General features: G+C 31.4%; 4 protein-coding genes across 4 annotated transcripts; 3 read left to right on the forward strand and 1 right to left on the reverse strand.

The window, feature by feature from the left end:
• Positions 1–210: 210 nt before the first annotated feature.
• Positions 211–987, forward strand: LOC119679423 (trypsin-like). The gene has a single exon (XM_038091771.1). It carries the CDS (start codon positions 223–225, stop codon positions 985–987), a length of 765 nt encoding a protein of 254 aa, XP_037947699.1. The 5' UTR covers positions 211–222.
• Positions 988–9,371: 8,384 nt separating this feature from the next.
• On the forward strand, positions 9,372–10,256 carry LOC119674296 (trypsin eta-like). Its single transcript, XM_038085428.1, has one exon. The coding sequence runs from the start codon at positions 9,372–9,374 to the stop codon at positions 10,197–10,199; it is 828 nt and encodes a 275-aa protein (XP_037941356.1). The 3' UTR covers positions 10,200–10,256.
• Positions 10,257–12,120: 1,864 nt separating this feature from the next.
• LOC119679421 (trypsin zeta-like) lies at positions 12,121–13,121 on the forward strand. The gene is made up of 2 exons (XM_038091770.1): positions 12,121–12,211; positions 12,272–13,121. The coding sequence occupies exon 2, from the start codon at positions 12,279–12,281 to the stop codon at positions 13,104–13,106; it is 828 nt and encodes a 275-aa protein (XP_037947698.1). The 5' UTR covers positions 12,121–12,211; positions 12,272–12,278; the 3' UTR covers positions 13,107–13,121.
• A 1,450-nt stretch (positions 13,122–14,571) lies between these two features.
• Positions 14,572–16,043, reverse strand: LOC119674298 (intraflagellar transport protein 57 homolog). The gene is made up of 5 exons (XM_038085429.1): positions 15,738–16,043; positions 15,578–15,682; positions 15,139–15,513; positions 14,795–15,074; positions 14,572–14,732 (listed from the first exon to the last, which is right to left on the reverse strand). Exons 1-5 carry the CDS (start codon positions 16,041–16,043, stop codon positions 14,572–14,574), a joined length of 1,227 nt encoding a protein of 408 aa, XP_037941357.1.
• Between the last annotated feature and the right edge of the window lie 2,427 nt (positions 16,044–18,470).

Genomic DNA, 18,470 nt, shown 5'->3' on the forward strand with positions numbered 1-18,470 from the left:
TTCTTAGGTGTAAGCACAAAAAATCGCATTATTTCCTGCCGAAGAATCCATTTACCATATCTTTGTTGATGTAATCTATTCTCTATCTCTAAAGCTTTCTAATACGGCCAATCGTTAGATTAGAACAGTCATAAATCACAACACTGATCAGTTTAATTCAGCTATAAAAGCGGTAACACGATTTTATTGGCTCAGAAGTGACTTCTTAATTGGTTCAGAAATATGTTTCGATTCGTAACTGTCTTAGCTTTGTTAAGCTGTGTCTTGGCAAATACCTTACCAGAAGGATTCGATGGACGTATTGTGAATGGTGAGGACACTACAATAGAGGCACATCCATATCAAGTGTCTATACAAAAGAGTTCGGGTGGACATTTCTGTGGTGGTTCAATTATAAATGAGGACACTGTAGTCACAGCTGCACATTGCATGACAGGACAGGATGCTTCAAATCTTAAAATACGTTTGGGTTCAACTCTCTACAACGAAGGTGGTGAATATGTTTCAGTAAGGGCATTCGAATATCATCCAGGATATAATTCTAAAACTAAGGAAAATGATATTGCCGTCATTAAATTGGCCACACCTGTACGTCAGTCAGCAAAAATTCGTTATATTGCGCTAGCTGAAAAAACACCAGCAACCGGTACTGCTGCGGTTGTGACTGGTTGGGGCGTTAAATGTTTCTTCTGGTGTATTTCTTCTCCAACGACTTTGCAAGAAGTTAAAGTTGGTATTGTTGATGAGTTGCGGTGTGCTTCGGACGAATACAAATATGGTCCAAAGGTTATGCCAACAATGGTTTGTGCTTTTGATGAATCTAAGGATGCATGTCAAGGCGATTCAGGTGGTCCATTGGTTGCAGATGATGTATTGGTTGGTGTTGTGTCATGGGGTAATGGTTGCGCTAAAAGTGGTTATCCTGGTGTCTACAGTGATGTTGCTTCTCTACGTAAATGGGTTGTTGCAACTTCAAATTCCTTGTAAAAGACTAAACAAATAAAATCAATTATATATGAAAAGATAAAACAACGTACTTTTTAATACTATTGGAGAGATTGGGGTGAAAATATCGATTATAATAAGGGACTGAAATTATGCTAGTGTTCAAGTGTTTTTTGGAAGTGATTATAGCTGAATTAAAGTGTTTAGTCTCTAAAGTAGTTGTTAATTAAAAATTTTTTAATTTGTTAATATTATTGTAAAAAAATAGTGTTATAAGGTAAGACCTGTGATATCTATTGTGTTATATTTAAACAAAAATTTTTGAAAATTTTTGAATATACTACACCAAAATATCAAAATAATAGCTTCGTATTATAGTATACTATAAGACTATTATATTATAATACCTTATAATATTGCAGTATATTATAATACTACGATATTAAAGGTTCAAGTTTTTAGGCTTCTTTTAACTTGAGAAGAACGAGAAGATATTAGATTTCTTCTTCTTGCATAGTCACAGGATTGTCCAGAAATTTTTTTTGTGTGCTAGATATAACAAGCTATATATAAAGTATAACGTATTGTAAAAGTAACAAAGTTATCATTTATGAAATATATAAAGTCATTTGTAATTAAATATATATATTTAATCAATTAGATTGATTATTATAATGTGTCTATAGGTCTGAATGTTATATGGCATTTTGCTAATTTAATATTATAATGTTTCTTCGGAGAGTTATTGTAATATAGTTAGTTAGTTGAAGTGAAGGGACGAATCTTTCTCAATTGGTTAAGAAAGACGTTTTGATTTCACAAATTATTGTGGTATAAAAGTGAAATAATTATGGAATTAATCTCTTTGAGATGTAACATGAACTTTAAGCAAAAACTTAACAAAATTAGATAGCTGCTCTTGAGAAAAAAAATTTCATAAAAGAACATACATATTACAGGCATATAATATGTAATATAATATGTGAAGCCCACGGCTCTTAAGAAATGTAGGAGATTGCATTTGTCTAAGAACAACTGGACAACTTATACAAGCGGCACGAAGGCTCATTGGATTAGGACATGAAATATATAAATTAACTATATGATTTATATTAGTGTTCCTTTTTTGTTTATGATCGATTACATTCTGTGAAAAGAATTTATTTCTAACATATTCAATGAATATTCATATTCCTTTTTATATGTGTTTAGATACATTCTATTAAAAGAAAACGCAAATAAAAATAAAGAAATAAATCTATTTAACCTATTAGTTGGTATAATTCCATAAAAGAAAAAACATGCTGTATCACATAGCGTAATTTTTTAAAACTCTCCTAAACTCTTCATCCACATTCACAAATTCAATAAGCGGGAAGCAAGGTAGTACAGGCTACCGCGTCGTTGAGTAGAGTAATGTCAAAGATTGTTAATGTCAACAGCCAACTCTGTTCTTCTAAACGGAAGCGAAATATGGGCTGATTCGCTGAAAGTAGAACAGAAACGTAAGCCATTAACATCAGGACAACAAATGGCAGTTGTAAAAGTTGCTTTAGCATACCGAACAGTATCTGAGGCAACGGTGCTGTTCCTCAGTGCCACATTAACTATAGATCTAACAGCAAAATAAAGGAAAATTAGGTGGCAAATTAAGTAGTAACAAACTACAACGTTAAATCGTGTAGAAGTAAGAAGTAGTAGTAACAAATCCAACAACAGTGCCAACAAAAATGGAATGCAAAAACAAAAGAAAAATGGATAGCAAGATTTATTCAAGATGGAGCGATATGGTCAGATAGGAGAACTGGCCAAGTAAACTATTATCTAACCCAATTCCTTTCTGGTCATAAATATTTTTAAAAATTCCTTTTCCGTACTGGCAAAGCAAATGATATGAAGTGCATATACGGAGATAGGTTAGTTTAGGTTCGGAATGCGCGTACTGACCGTTGTCAGCACTTCCACTCGGAGGCCCATGCCCTTAAAAATTTTGCCACAAGAGGTGAGTTGCTAACCTTTGTAATCCTTGTTAAATCCAGGGTTTGAATTGCTTGCTGAAAATTAGCAAAAGCAACCATATTTTGACTAATGCATAACTATGGACCAGTCGATTTTTGTCAAACGACTAATTGCTAACGCATTGCATATGAAAATGAAATAAAAATATGCATTAGCAACAGCAAAAAACGTAAACTGGTTTCATTTTGATTGCTTGCTAATAGTCAATTTTACATTTTTGACTATTATGCATTTGGAATATATGCAACTTGCTTGCTTATGCGTTAGTTGCTTGTGTTTTGCTATTAGCAAATGTGTATGGATTTCTTTTTTTGTTTTTGTTTTAAGGGAATGTGTACGCATTATTTCTTTGTCAATTATGATGTGTGCGTACAATTTGTATGCAATTAATATAATTTTATTTGTAATTAGATTATGCCTAAACTTATGTTTATTTTAATTATTAAATTTATGATATATATGATATATATATATATATATAGATAGATATATATATATATATATTAATTATTAACTATTAATTCATATATAAATAAATATATATATATATATAATATATATAAATAATTTTGTATTAAAATTAAAATATAACTTAATATTTAAAACAGTTTAAAAAGTGAAATTTTTTATTTTATTTAAAAAACGTTTTTATAAATTAATGTGTTTAATAAACGACCTACGCCCGGTAAAAAACATAAAAACTTTGTTATCAATTATGATTAAAAATTTTAATTTGATGTTATTATTCTTCTAAATTTAAGTCCCATTCAGGAGGTTGAAACAACGGCATATCATCAATAGCATGGTCCAAAAATTGCGGATTTAGTTTAACCATGAGAATGTTTTCTAAAGTTTCATGATTAAGACGATTCCGTTGATCAGATAATATCAATTTTAGTGACGAAAAAGCACGCTCGATGGTAACCTTAAATGTAAATGACATTAATTTGATTATTCATATTATGCTAAACGAATATTTTACCTGAGTTGGTGGAATTGCAAAACATATATTCGCAAGCGCATGTAATTCCGGATCAGCAAACTGTCTTTCCTTCCAAAAGTCCAATACATTTATATCAACACGTTGAAAAGGTAACTTCAAAATTTCAATTTTGGTGTAGACGTCCATGTTGTTATTACTTTGAGCTTCGAAGTGGTTAGAAAGATAATCATTAAGGTACCTATCCTCATATTCGAGAGTATCTTCCATTTGTGTGCAATTTGTGGCTGAATTCTTCTTATCAATCAGGAAACCTGAGTTCAGTGCTGTCAGTCTATTATATAGTCATTTTAAAAACAGAACAGCTTCGTTTTTTTGCTCTACAGTCAATGTATGGCTAAAGCGTGGGTCCAAATACAAACATGCGTTTAAGCTTTTGTTTGTTAGAAGTTTTACAGTTCTCACTTCTATATTATGCAACAAATTCGTTCCAATTTTATTTACAAGAGAACTTTTATCATCAAAATCATTTACAATTTTTTTGGTTATAAGATTGCACTTCATCCACTGTGCAAAAAAATTTCCATAATGCAGATGTTCTTCTTGAAATTTTATGATTGTTCGTTGTAATGGTTCAAACACAGTAGAATAACTCTTCACAAACTCCCAAAATTCATCGCATATTTCAAAATTCTCATCTAAAGATTTATTTTGTACAGACTCTACGTTGTCCAAAACTTCCTTGGCTGCATAAACTTTTTCTACCATATTATATGTCGATCCCCACCGTGTAGGACAATCGAGTTGTGGTAGAGTCAACTTTTTTAGTTCAAAAATTTCACGATAGCCGTTAGAATTTTTTTTGATGAACTTGACTAAGTTTCTGCAATTCATCAAATAAGTTCTAATGTTTAAGTCCTTAGTAGCATCCAGTGCACAGAGCTGAGCAGTGTGAGCAGCACAACGGCAAATTTGAATGTCGCCCAACTGAATGTCAATTGTATCTTCGAAAAGTTCGATATTTTTTAAATATACATCATTTGCTTCCTCAGCCTCGACTTCTTCGTACAGCTCGTTGGCGATGCTACAGTGCGATAAAATCTTTGTCGTTTTGATCATGTTTGCACCATTATCTGATGTAATTGATACAACTTGATTGAGATTTACATTGTATTTGCTCAATAAGTTCACAATTTCCGTCGACAAATTACGAGATGAACTTGATGCCACTCCTTTCAGTTCCACCATTCCTAAAATGGTTGATATAATTTCGTTGTTTTTTATAAATTGTGCACTAACAGCAAATATATTGCGAGACAATCTTGTGGCACTGTCAATTTTTAAGGAAATCAATCGTTGCTTGAGCTCTTTTTTAATATGTTCTTTAATGTTGCCAGCAACTAATTTCAAGACACTTTTACAGTTATTGCTGTTCAATACAAATTTTTTATTAAATTTTTCTTCTAAGCCACGACAAATAGGGTCAATAATCTTTCTCATATTTTCCGAATTAAGGACATTAAATGGAATACTGTCCTCAGTTACTAAGCCAATATAGCAGCGAAATAACTCTTTTTTGCTCATAAATTTAATAATTAAAATAAACATAAGTTTAGGCATTATCTAATTACAAATAAAATTATATTAATTGCATACAAATTGTACGCACACATCATAATTGACAAAGAAATAATGCGTACACATTCCCTTAAAACAAAAACAAAAAAAGAAATCCATACACATTTGCTAATAGCAAAACACAAGCAACTAACGCATAAGCAAGCAAGTTGCATATATTCCAAATGCATAATAGTCAAAAATGTAAAATTGACTATTAGCAAGCAATCAAAATGAAACCAGTTTACGTTTTTTGCTGTTGCTAATGCATATTTTTATTTCATTTTAATATGCAATGCGTTAGCAATTATGCAAGCAATGCAATTAGCAACAGCAATTCAAACCCTGGTTAAATCCAGGGTTTGAATTGCTTGCTGAAAATTAGCAAAAGCAACCATATTTTGACTAATGCATAACTATGGACCAGTCGATTTTTGTCAAACGACTAATTGCTAACGCATTGCATATGAAAATGAAATAAAAATATGCATTAGCAACAGCAAAAAACGTAAACTGGTTTCATTTTGATTGCTTGCTAATAGTCAATTTTACATTTTTGACTATTATGCATTTGGAATATATGCAACTTGCTTGCTTATGCGTTAGTTGCTTGTGTTTTGCTATTAGCAAATGTGTATGGATTTCTTTTTTTGTTTTTGTTTTAAGGGAATGTGTACGCATTATTTCTTTGTCAATTATGATGTGTGCGTACAATTTGTATGCAATTAATATAATTTTATTTGTAATTAGATAATGCCTAAACTTATGTTTATTTTAATTATTAAATTTATGAGCAAAAAAGAGTTATTTCGCTGCTATATTGGCTTAGTAACTGAGGACAGTATTCCATTTAATGTCCTTAATTCGGAAAATATGAGAAAGATTATTGACCCTATTTGTCGTGGCTTAGAAGAAAAATTTAATAAAAAATTTGTATTGAACAGCAATAACTGTAAAAGTGTCTTGAAATTAGTTGCTGGCAATATTAAAGAACATATTAAAAAAGAGCTCAAGCAACGATTGATTTCCTTAAAAATTGACAGTGCCACAAGATTGTCTCGCAATATATTTGCTGTTAGTGCACAATTTATAAAAAACAACGAAATTATATCAATCATTTTAGGAATGGTGGAACTGAAAGGAGTGGCATCAAGTTCATCTCGTAATTTGTCGACGGAAATTGTGAACTTATTGAGCAAATACAATGTAAATCTCAATCAAGTTGTATCAATTACATCAGATAATGGTGCAAACATGATCAAAACGACAAAGATTTTATCGCACTGTAGCATCGCCAACGAGCTGTACGAAGAAGTCGAGGCTGAGCTGAGCAGTGTGAGCAGCACAACGGCAAATTTGAATGTCGCCCAACTGAATGTCAATTGTATCTTCGAAAAGTTCGATATTTTTTAAATATACATCATTTGCTTCCTCAGCCTCGACTTCTTCGTACAGCTCGTTGGCGATGCTACAGTGCGATAAAATCTTTGTCGTTTTGATCATGTTTGCACCATTATCTGATGTAATTGATACAACTTGATTGAGATTTACATTGTATTTGCTCAATAAGTTCACAATTTCCGTCGACAAATTACGAGATGAACTTGATGCCACTCCTTTCAGTTCCACCATTCCTAAAATGGTTGATATAATTTCGTTGTTTTTTATAAATTGTGCACTAACAGCAAATATATTGCGAGACAATCTTGTGGCACTGTCAATTTTTAAGGAAATCAATCGTTGCTTGAGCTCTTTTTTAATATGTTCTTTAATATTGCCAGCAACTAATTTCAAGACACTTTTACAGTTATTGCTGTTCAATACAAATTTTTTATTAAATTTTTCTTCTAAGCCACGACAAATAGGGTCAATAATCTTTCTCATATTTTCCGAATTAAGGACATTAAATGGAATACTGTCCTCAGTTACTAAGCCAATATAGCAGCGAAATAACTCTTTTTTGCTCATAAATTTAATAATTAAAATAAACATAAGTTTAGGCATTATCTAATTACAAATAAAATTATATTAATTGCATACAAATTGTACGCACACATCATAATTGACAAAGAAATAATGCGTACACATTCCCTTAAAACAAAAACAAAAAAAGAAATCCATACACATTTGCTAATAGCAAAACACAAGCAACTAACGCATAAGCAAGCAAGTTGCATATATTCCAAATGCATAATAGTCAAAAATGTAAAATTGACTATTAGCAAGCAATCAAAATGAAACCAGTTTACGTTTTTTGCTGTTGCTAATGCATATTCTTATTTCATTTTCATATGCAATGCGTTAGCAATTATGCAAGCAATGCAATTAGCAACAGCAATTCAAACCCTGGTTAAATCATTTAATTTTCTAGATGAAGTTGAGGAGATCCGATAAGTTTGCTTTCGTTATCTCTTCCAAGTCAGTGAAAAAGCGATCCCCGAGACATTGAAGTCGCTTGGTCTGAAGTCCTGGACTTCAGAGGAAGTGGTTGATAGTTTCTACCTCCTCTTCATCTTGGCAACTCCTGCATAATCCGCTTGCTGGAATTCGCCACCGTTGAAGCATAGGTGCAATGGCAGAGTGCTCCAGTAAGTACACGAACTGCAGGTTTACGGAGACACAGATGAAGATAACGCTGAATACATCATCTTTAAATGCAACAGATGGTACACATAAAGAACATCTCTGGAAACAATGGTCAGTGAAATAAACGTTGCTATCTGAAAAAAACTAAACCGTCATAGACCGATTTGTTACAATCATACTCAAATAGAAAAAATATGAACTCGAAAATGACTAATTTCGAAAAAGAAGCAAAGAAATAAGCCTAAGTACGGTCTGGACGCAGGCTAACAAAGAAATAATTTTTCTCCTGAATCCTGAAGTGTGCTCGATAAAGTTACAGAGTAGAAATGTTCTAGTACACAAGGGGAATTGTGTTGAGTCCGTGCAAACCGGGCATAACACTCTTGTGACGGCATAGTGACCATGCGTAAGTCATTTTTAAACCTTTTCTACACACAAAAACAAAAAAAAAAATGGTTGTCATAGTAACTATTTTTTGACGCTTTATGGCGTTTTTGATTGGTGAACCTGGATTCAATATAGATTTACTCTCGATCTGTCAAATTTTGTGGCCCAATCAAACATTTTTAGCAAATATTTATATATTTCATAAATACATATATCAAAACAAATTACATTTTATTTTTCAAGTCATATAAAACCGCTGTTAATTTCAGTGTAACCTTGCTACTCTGGCAAACTATATAGAGTGTTATAAATTAATCTCGAGTGTTACACATTTTGCACGATATTTACCGATCGAAAATTACACTAAAAGGTTATCCCGAATAAAAAAGTTACCCCGAATTCACCAATCGAAAACGACATTAAATTTGTTATTCATTTTTCCATTATGTGGCAACACCGTTTTCTTTTCATTAGCAATTAAAGCTACTGGAATATATTATTATTGGGCTTATAAACAATAAAGTAATTAAATATCTTATCATAATTCTATTATATGAATTTGTATTTCTATACTATAGCCACAAATAAACAATACCGAAATATGTATAAACTTTTCTTCTCTCTTGTCTGGCTGATCTCACTTCTTAAGACTTAAGTTAATATTCATATATACTCCAAATAATATAATATTCTCCTAATAATTTTCTTATCAACCCTTAATTGCAATGTTTATATAAATTAAGTTTAATTAATGCTTATCGCAATAAATTCATGCATCGTAAATAATTTCTATTTTAACTGGAAAGATTACAAAATATCGATGGTCGCCATATACCTGACTAAATAGAGTAGACCAGTAATCAATTTATTAGCGAATATGGTGGACATAAAAATTTTGTTAATGATAAGTGCTCTTGGGCTGACGTCTGCAGCTGTATTGCCAGTCGAATTACCAAAAGACACAGAAACAGTATTAGTACCACAATTAGATGGACGGATCGTTGGTGGCAGTGAAGTATCTATAGCGCGGCATCCACATCAGGCTCAATTGCGGCATAGAACTTGTGAAGGTTGCACCTATTCGCATCTATGCGGAGGCAGTATTTACACTGATCGCATAATAGTAACTGCAGCTCATTGCGTTTATAATCGCTATGCCAACAATTATTTGATAGTCGCTGGTACAGATAAGCGTAGTGGTGCTGAAGGTGTTGTCTCCCGTGTTGATAAAATTGTGATGCATGAAAACTATAATACGTCCATAACAGATTACGATGTGGCTTTGATATTTCTCTCAAGCGAGCTGCCAATAGATGGTATCAAAATTGCAACTATAGAACTGGCTGATAGTCAACCGAAGAATGGTGCTAAATCTATTGTAACAGGTTGGGGTACAACTACTGAATCTGGTTTATCATCGCAAAAACTATTAGAAGTGGAAGTACCAATTGTAAGTAATGAAGCATGTAATGTGGCTTACGGTGAGGGACGTATAACAGATGCTATGTTGTGCGCTGGTGTGAAAGATGTTGGCGGAAAAGATGCTTGCCAAGGTGATTCCGGTGGTCCTCTCTTAGTGAATTGGAAATTGACTGGAATTGTTTCTTGGGGGCGAGGATGTGCACGTCCCGATTATCCTGGTGTTTATGCTAACGTACCATACCTTAAAGATTGGATACAGCAAATTGCAAGTGATAATATGTAAAAGTAGTAAAAGTTCACATTTAAAATTTAGTGTTGAGGAGGTATTTATATAGAAGAAAAGAGTGTATTGTGTTAATATAATAATAAAAAATTTTAACTCATATCATGTATGTTACAGAATTCGTTCAGTTGATAGGTCACACTATATTTATTTTAATAGGAAGCACTAGTTCAAAAATAAGGGTTATTATTATGTTGTGTTTACATTGGACTTAAATGGACTGGACTGTACTCCTTTCGAATTCAAAACATTTTATCATAATCATTTCAAAGTGTTTACACTGCCATTTCCATTTTTTTGACAGTTCCTACTTTATAAAACCATTTGCCTTCTAAATTTCAATAGAGAAATTTGTCTCTATTGAAAATGAAAAATTTTAAGAAAAAATAACCATAGTATACTTTAAGGCATACAATTGGTAATACAGGGTTATCTATTTTGTGGTACCAAAAATAAACAAATCACGCTGTGTTGTTATTTTGATCAAATTTTATTTTAATCTGATATTCCGATTTTACCATTTTACTGCTTTTATATATAATTTTAAATCACACATTAAACAGATGTTTAGTGTCAACGTGAAAAGTGTCTCAGACCTAAACTTTGGATAAGATAATTACCTAATACCTAATTACCTAATTACCTAATAATATTAAGCTTTTAAATATTCTCAGATCAAAAGGGAAAAATTTAATTAATATAGATATTATCGATAATTAATAGAGTTATACTTCATACATTTTGTTAAAACTTCACAAGGAAGTCACCAACACTATACTCAAGTTCAAGTAGTTTGAATTTTGCGTTTCCGATATTTTTTAAGTAGAATTACAAAATTTATAATTGAAAACGAATTGATAATTACAAAAATAAAATCAGATTAAATATTATTCTTAGAACTAGAACTATTCATTACTGACTTAGAAAAGTTTATCTCTTTCGTTCAGAAAAAAAAGACACACTGAAAATATTATTAATCTAGGTTAGGTTAGGTGAAATAGAGGGAGGAACGAGTACTTCAATTAACTAAAAAGGAGTTTTGTTGTCTCGTGGTGATGGGTAGAAGCATGGTCTTGTTAGAACCTGCCGGAAGCATTGATAAATGTGAGAAATTGACCGACGTTAATGCTAGAAATATCACCGATATTTTTACCGGTACTACCATGCCATCCTATAATACAGTAGTCTATAAGAACAGATATTAACTTAGATACTTCTGATTTGTTATTGACTACCAATTCATAGTTTCTACATTTTGGGTAAAATGTTCAAGTAACTCTTGACCTGACTGCTGAAGAAGTATGAGCTCACTTCGTATTTGTCTGTCGCACAAAATGGTCACCCACCGTAGCTCACAACTTACGGCTGTGACTGGCAGGGGCACGGACTGGAAGAGAAGTTTCCGCAGAATACGTGCTCAATCTGGCTAGTTCATGTACGCGCTAATTCCATCTTATATTGGAATGCCCTAGAACCCAAACTAGAATTAGATTGGACATTTCACTTAGTACGTGAGTACATTGCTTACATTCTTGAAGTATGTACGATCTATTTAGTATAATATAATTAACATAGTGCTTAAAAATTATAAACACCAAATAATAATCAAATAAAGTTTATTTTTGTTTTAAAACAATTTATGTTTGAATTTAGAGTTGCCGCATTTTAACAAAAAATAATTTATAATGTGGTTGTTCAAATAAGATCGTATAATCTCTAACGGAAAACATATGCGTTAATTAATCAACATTGATAGCTATGCGATTAAGCACACAATCATTAACAATTGATTACATAAAAATTATACATTATCGTCCAAACAAGCGTAATAATCTCTAACTGGTAATAACATTGACACCAATACAATATATTAAATTTTTTGCTTATCATTGGTCATTAGTCGTAAAGATACAGCAAATAATAGACGTCCATCGAATGTCGAGTAACGTATTTTGAAAAAGGTTTTAGTTAACAGAAAACCAGCAGAAACCACAGTACAATTCTTTGTAAAGGTATTATCGATTTTGATTAGAATTGAATTTCACAAGTCTTAACTTCCGGTTTACTTACAGTGTCAACATGAAAGTTTTGATCTGTCTTACTGCTTTAATAGCATTAGTGTCCAGTGCAGCCATCCATTATGTTAACATTAACGAGGAGGAGACATCACTGCCACGTTTAGTGGATGGCCGTATTGTAGGTGGAAAAACTGTACCAATCGGTGCGCATCCACATCAGATCAGTTTACGTTACAAATCCATCTTTACACCAGAAAATGCTTACAGGCATAGATGTGGCGGCAGTATTTATGCTGAGAATGTTGTTATAACAGCTGCTCATTGCATTATTAGTACAGTTCCCAGTCAATTTCAAGTTGTTGCAGGCACAAATTACCGTCAAGGCTCCGATGGCGCTATTGTACCAGTGAAAGAGATAATAATGCATGAGAATTATAATCCCGATACTTATGACAATGACATTGCTGTATTGATTTTGGGTTCACCATTACCAATCAACAATTTGACTATTAAAGCAATCGATTTGGCAGTTGAAGATTCAATAGATGGTCAAAACTGTGTTATTTCTGGTTGGGGTACCACAACGGAGGGTGGCATAGCTGCAGATTCATTGCAAGAAGTAACTGTACCAATTGTTAGTAATGAAATCTGCAATAAGGACTATGAGGGCTTGATAACGGATTCTATGTTGTGTGCTGGACGTCGTGGAGTTGGTGGTAAAGATGCTTGCCAAGGTGATTCTGGTGGTCCATTACTCGTTAACGGAAAGTTAGCTGGTGTTGTCTCATGGGGTTATGGTTGTGCCAGACCCGAATATCCTGGTGTGTATGCCAAGGTCTCTTATTTGCATGCTTGGTTGTTAGAAAAAATTACGCCTCATTTAAATTAAAGTAAAAACTTTAAAATTAAGAAAAAAAATTTTGTTTTTTGTAATAATACCTATATTAAAAACCTCATTTAAAATATAAAAACTTCGAAGTACAATATTCAATACTAAGTTTAATGGGAACTATGCACATGAATGATCTCTACTCCCGTTTTTCAGGTTGTTAACAATAGCGGATGGTAATATTGTGCTATAAACTACAACTTCTTATAAACTTAAAGGACTTGATAGTTTTTTATTGGTGATAATATATTTTTTATCAGTGATTAAATAATTTTCTGTTATTAGAGATATTTTTAATCACAAATCAATTATCTTGTTTGATAGTGCTTTGGATATGATTTAAAAATGGTCTAAACATATCAAATCAAAGATATATTTGGTATATATAATTGTGGCTTAGATATAAAAAGTTTTGTTAGATACATCATAGATGATTTGTTTGGTTATTATTTTATACTTCTGCGTTTTTGTACCAACTACAAGCGCAAACCGGGAAAGCCATATTTAGTTAGATATAGATCAGACGTAACTAAGAATCTAAAAAATAAATCATGTATTGTTTTGGTTCGCGAACTTTTGCACAAAAAATCTTCGAGAAATTGTTTAGAGTACTTATTGTATGATTCTTTGGCCAGCTTTTCGACAATTGGCCGCACTGTGCGACGTCTCAAGCCCTAGCACACTCCCTGCCGATTTGTGTAAGTCGTCCTAATAACACAAGCTATACTTCAAAGACAGAAATTCTGATTTCGTCATCATCCCGTTCTATAACTGTCCCTCTCGTGATCATGGTCACAGAGTCTACCAACAACCACCCCCGGGCTTATGCATTAACGACAACCCACCATCTTTTCCTGCGCTATGTCCTTGATAACGTCTTTTTCCTTAATTACTGGAATAAAGTTTTGGTGGAAATCTTTTTCATTCATTCCTAAGAATGAATGTCATAAAAGAAAAAAACTCTGAATATATATTAAAATATATAAAAATATGGAGTTCTTCATAGATTTCTTGAATCATGAGTTTTATAACGATATAATGTGGATTTCACAGAATTAAAAACTTAAAAATATTCGGTTTCCAAAAATATAGTGATGGAAACTTATTTCACCAATCAACTAGGTGGTATTGTGGCGAAAATAAAATGATATGTGCTAAATCATAGCGATTACATTGAGGTAGGCGCAGCACCACCTCAGAAATAAGGAAAATTACCTCCCAACTGGCGCTGCCTACTTATAAAGTTCTGAACATATAGTGTGAGAGTGTTTTAAAATTCCTGTAGATTGATAGGGACCAAGCTAACTTGAGACAAATGAAGTTAAGATTGAAAAAGCTAAAAGATATAATCATGGAGATCTATAATCACCATAAGGCTCTGAAAATGATATGCTAAAAGTATATTTTTATTTGAATAACATATAATTTAAAATTATTTATTTTAGATAAAATCAAATGAATTTATTTAAAAAGCTCTTGTATTGGAAACATCTATATCGCCAATCCGACCTGCTTGACGCATAATATCCTGATCAATGCCATTCACTAATAATGCCACTTCTAAACTTAAGTGTGCAATCTCATCCTTAAGTTTTCCTATAGCTTTCTTTATTTGAACCACAGAGCCTGAAAATAGAATTTATAATAAATACTATGGCCTATTTTAAACAACACTTTTTGTCACTTACTGCCATCGGACATAGATTGACCACGTCGTTCCATTTCAGCTTTCTTTATATCATTCTCTGCAATGACATCATTTAATTGAGTTAATAAATTAGCTGAATCACTTTCAACTTTAGTTTGAGCATATTGTAGTTTAGAGAGTTCTATGGAAACTTCCTTATATTCACTTATAAGAGTTTGTAGTTCGTTATTTAAATGCTTTTCACGACTTTCAACCTTATCAATACTAAATGTGAAATCACCATGTAACTTTTTCAATTGATTTTGTGTTTCCTCCGCGATCTATAAGCAAAAGTACAAGCGTTTAAACTTTCAACATATATATTAATAAAAATTTCTTTTAGACCTCATCGATATTTGTTTTGAATGTTTCAATTTGACTTAAATGCGAACGCCAATCACGTGCATCACTCTTAACAAACACCTTCAGCTGTGGTAAGACCCGTTCAAACTCTAAACGCCATTCCTCCTTATCGGTCAAATGTTCTGTTACATGTGTTTGTGCCTCAGTTAAGATATTATTAGAGTCCCTGCTCCGTGCAATATTGTTAATCCAATTGAAATTCTTAAAATGATTTTTATCCACTTCCATATCACTATCATCACTTCCACCGGCATTTTGTTCATCTTCTAATTTTTCGAGAATTATTTCTGCATTATCTTCTAGATATTCCGTAGCGTGCTCTTCTTCTTGTGCTATTTGCAGATGTTCACAAGATATCTATGAATTTAAAAGAGTTAATCTCTTAAAATATTATTATTATAAAATTTATTAAGTTACAAACCTTAGCTACTTTTAATACTTGTGTTGCTAGATTGTCTAGTACTAGCAAACATATTGGTCCGGCCCCTCGTATAAGTTTATTGGGTGGAAATTCAACTGATATATCCTAAGAAAATTTGATTATTATTGAAACTTTATAAATATACTTAAATTGTGCATACAATTTCCTCCAGTATTTGTACAATTTTTGCAATCACAGTATTTGGATCATCGTATTCCTGTGGCCTTTCCATATCCTTACCTAATTTTTTGCATAACCACCAACATATAAGTGTAAACATATAAAATTGTTCTCCAGGATTAAAGGATTTCACAAAATAATATCGCGAAATTGGTTTCATTTTAAACTCCTTGAGTAGTTGGCTTTCGTAATTTAGCAATTTGAGCTTCTCTAATAAATCGTCGGATTTATAAGTGGCATTTGCAGAGTCATTTTTATCTTGTGCACTAGCTAAGTCTTCTTCCATTTTAAGGAATATTCTTTTGTAAAGTAAACTGTTTTATTTTTTAATTATTTTTACTATATTATATTTGTTATTATTTTCAATTATAATTACGCAAATTTTCAAAACAAGTTTTTTGTTTATAAAAAATTGTTTCCATGCCTAGGTTGCCATAGGTAACAAAGTAGTAAAACACAAGGGTTGCTTTCACCTGATATTCTCAGGATTACTTGGTTTTGTGGAAGTTGTTTTGAAAAGCATAAAACCATTCCTGTTTCTTCCTTCCCCGTTTTTTTATGAATCACTTTATTTCTTTATCAATATGAACGCGTAACAATATAAATTTTATATTAAGAAGAAGAAAATAACAGCTAGTTTATATTTTTTGTTTATATATATATAGTATAAGTAATACATTTATTTAAAAAGTATTATAACTTGAATAAATTGTGTTTTTTATTATTATTTAGTTTGGGGTATTTGCACTGCGATGTAGTGATCTATTTTATCCCCTCCTTGGTTTCAAAGTCTTTCCGTTTCATTTATCGACTCGATAAATTGTAGCGTTTAACCTACTTTACCGAGAGGTAATACTTACCTAGGTATTTTTATCGTTTATATGAGTATATCAGTGCTGGAAAAGTTTCCAGAATGTGATTCAATGTTTCATTCTCTAGTATTAAGATACAGAAGAACTATTTGATTCTATATAGTAATAATTTGTGGAAAAAATTTTATAACTTATACAGACTGCTATATAAACCTAATTACGGTTATATATATTACTAATGAACGGTGCACCTCATTATCAATGTCTTACTAAAGTTTGCAACTTTTTCAAAGGTAGATTAATTATGCAAATTAAGTAAGTTTCCCCAAAAATATTGGTAACAACACTAACAATAACTTAGGTATTTCAACGAAGTCATGTTATATATGGGAAAAAATAATTTAAATTTAAGTATCCACTTTCGTATTTAAAAATGAAAAGTCATTCCTTCTTAGAAAACATTAAATTGGTGTGGCATTCAAAATTAATAACAACACATTTTTAATATAGTTGTGGACGTACTCTTAAGATCAGATAGTACTGAAAAATGTCAGATATTTAAAAATTATGGAGGCATGTCTAACTTTTTATTAAGGTAAGGAAACACCAAAAGAATGTACGCTATTAGCACCTGATCATAATGTATATTTGTAGTGTAAATTTCTTCGGCTAATATATAAAAAGACCAATAAACGCTACGAAGACGCCAGCATAGTGTACACTTCTCTAGTTAAATTGCACAAAATGAATGTATGATATGATCACTCGATTGTAGTTTACACTTAGAGTGTACCTATATGTACACGAATACTATATTGCATAGTGTTTGATACATTTAAATTAAATTCATAATGTACTGTTAAATTTAATTTAGTGTTCTGTTTTTTTTTTGTAATAGGTGAAGAGCGTCTAAAGCCACAGAGTGAGACTTGAATCCACTAAAACCATCTATTAGGAATGAATGGAAAAGATTTCCATAATAATGTGGAAACATCATTTCAGTGATCAGAGGAGACAGGTAAGTGGACCGAGTGGACTAGGTTTATCTAGGCCAGCTTATTCTAGTGCTCTGTATAATTGTTAAAACATTTTCATAGTGTTTTGTTTATTCTCTATTACTGAAGAGAAGCAAAACATTTAAGAACATTTCAGGAAATCGTGAATGGTGTTTTACATCAATGTCCCTCTATCTTTTCTTAGCTAGCTAAGCTTTCAAAACTAATCTAAAAGTTTTTTGTATTTTATATTAAAGTGTTATTATCAGTTTATTAGTAATAGAAACAAAATTATATATTATATTATCATTACAGATAACATAACATTGTAACTTGTCATGTACTTAACAAAATTGACTATATGTATTCGATTTTAATACAATTATTGATGATAGTTCGAGATATCAATGAATGTTGAAATTTACTATCTAGATAATTTTAATGACGTTCATTCAATGAAATTCTTATTCCAATTGTCTATTTTTACTTAATTTTTTTTCTAAAACTAAAGTTCATATTTATAAACAAATTATGATTCATGATTGCTAGGCACTTTAAAAATCTCTCAATTATCAATTTATGAATTCTAACGAAATTTTGTAGTGGTCCATAAATCAATTAAAGATAAGTGTTTATATATATGTACATATATATAAAGAAATAATTGAAATCAAAATATGTTTAAAACTGTTTACATAAATATATTTTTATATTATAGTAATATAGATATAAATCTATATATATATGATTATAATAATAAAACAGCGGTTCTGAATTTTTTCTATTAGAAATTAAAAAAATTATTTTAAAAACTCCTACACATCATAATTTTAAATAATAATAAATTAAATAAATTAAATTGAAATGAAAAAAAAAATTAGAAATAATTAACTAACTGAAAAGGTT

Source organism: Teleopsis dalmanni, chromosome 2 (assembly GCF_002237135.1).
Source record: "Teleopsis dalmanni isolate 2A chromosome 2, ASM223713v2, whole genome shotgun sequence".
NCBI lineage: Eukaryota > Metazoa > Arthropoda > Insecta > Diptera > Diopsidae > Teleopsis > Teleopsis dalmanni.

What these genes read in the sequence shown, in the direction of transcription:
- LOC119679423 (XM_038091771.1), top strand. Translation starts at nt 223, where the DNA reads ATGTTTCGATTCGTAACTGTCTTAGCTTTGTTAAGCTGTGTCTTGGCA.
- LOC119679421 (XM_038091770.1), top strand. Translation starts at nt 12,279, where the DNA reads ATGAAAGTTTTGATCTGTCTTACTGCTTTAATAGCATTAGTGTCCAGT.
- LOC119674298 (XM_038085429.1), bottom strand. Translation starts at nt 16,043, where the DNA reads ATGGAAGAAGACTTAGCTAGTGCACAAGATAAAAATGACTCTGCAAAT. An exon ending in TCAAAACAAATATCGATGAG is followed by an intron (nt 15,075 to 15,138) that starts GTCTAAAAGAAA and finishes TTTTGCTTATAG; the next exon opens with ATCGCGGAGGAAACACAAAA. An exon ending in TCAATCTATGTCCGATGGCA is followed by an intron (nt 14,733 to 14,794) that starts GTAAGTGACAAA and finishes TTCTATTTTCAG; the next exon opens with GCTCTGTGGTTCAAATAAAG.
- LOC119674296 (XM_038085428.1), top strand. Translation starts at nt 9,372, where the DNA reads ATGGTGGACATAAAAATTTTGTTAATGATAAGTGCTCTTGGGCTGACG.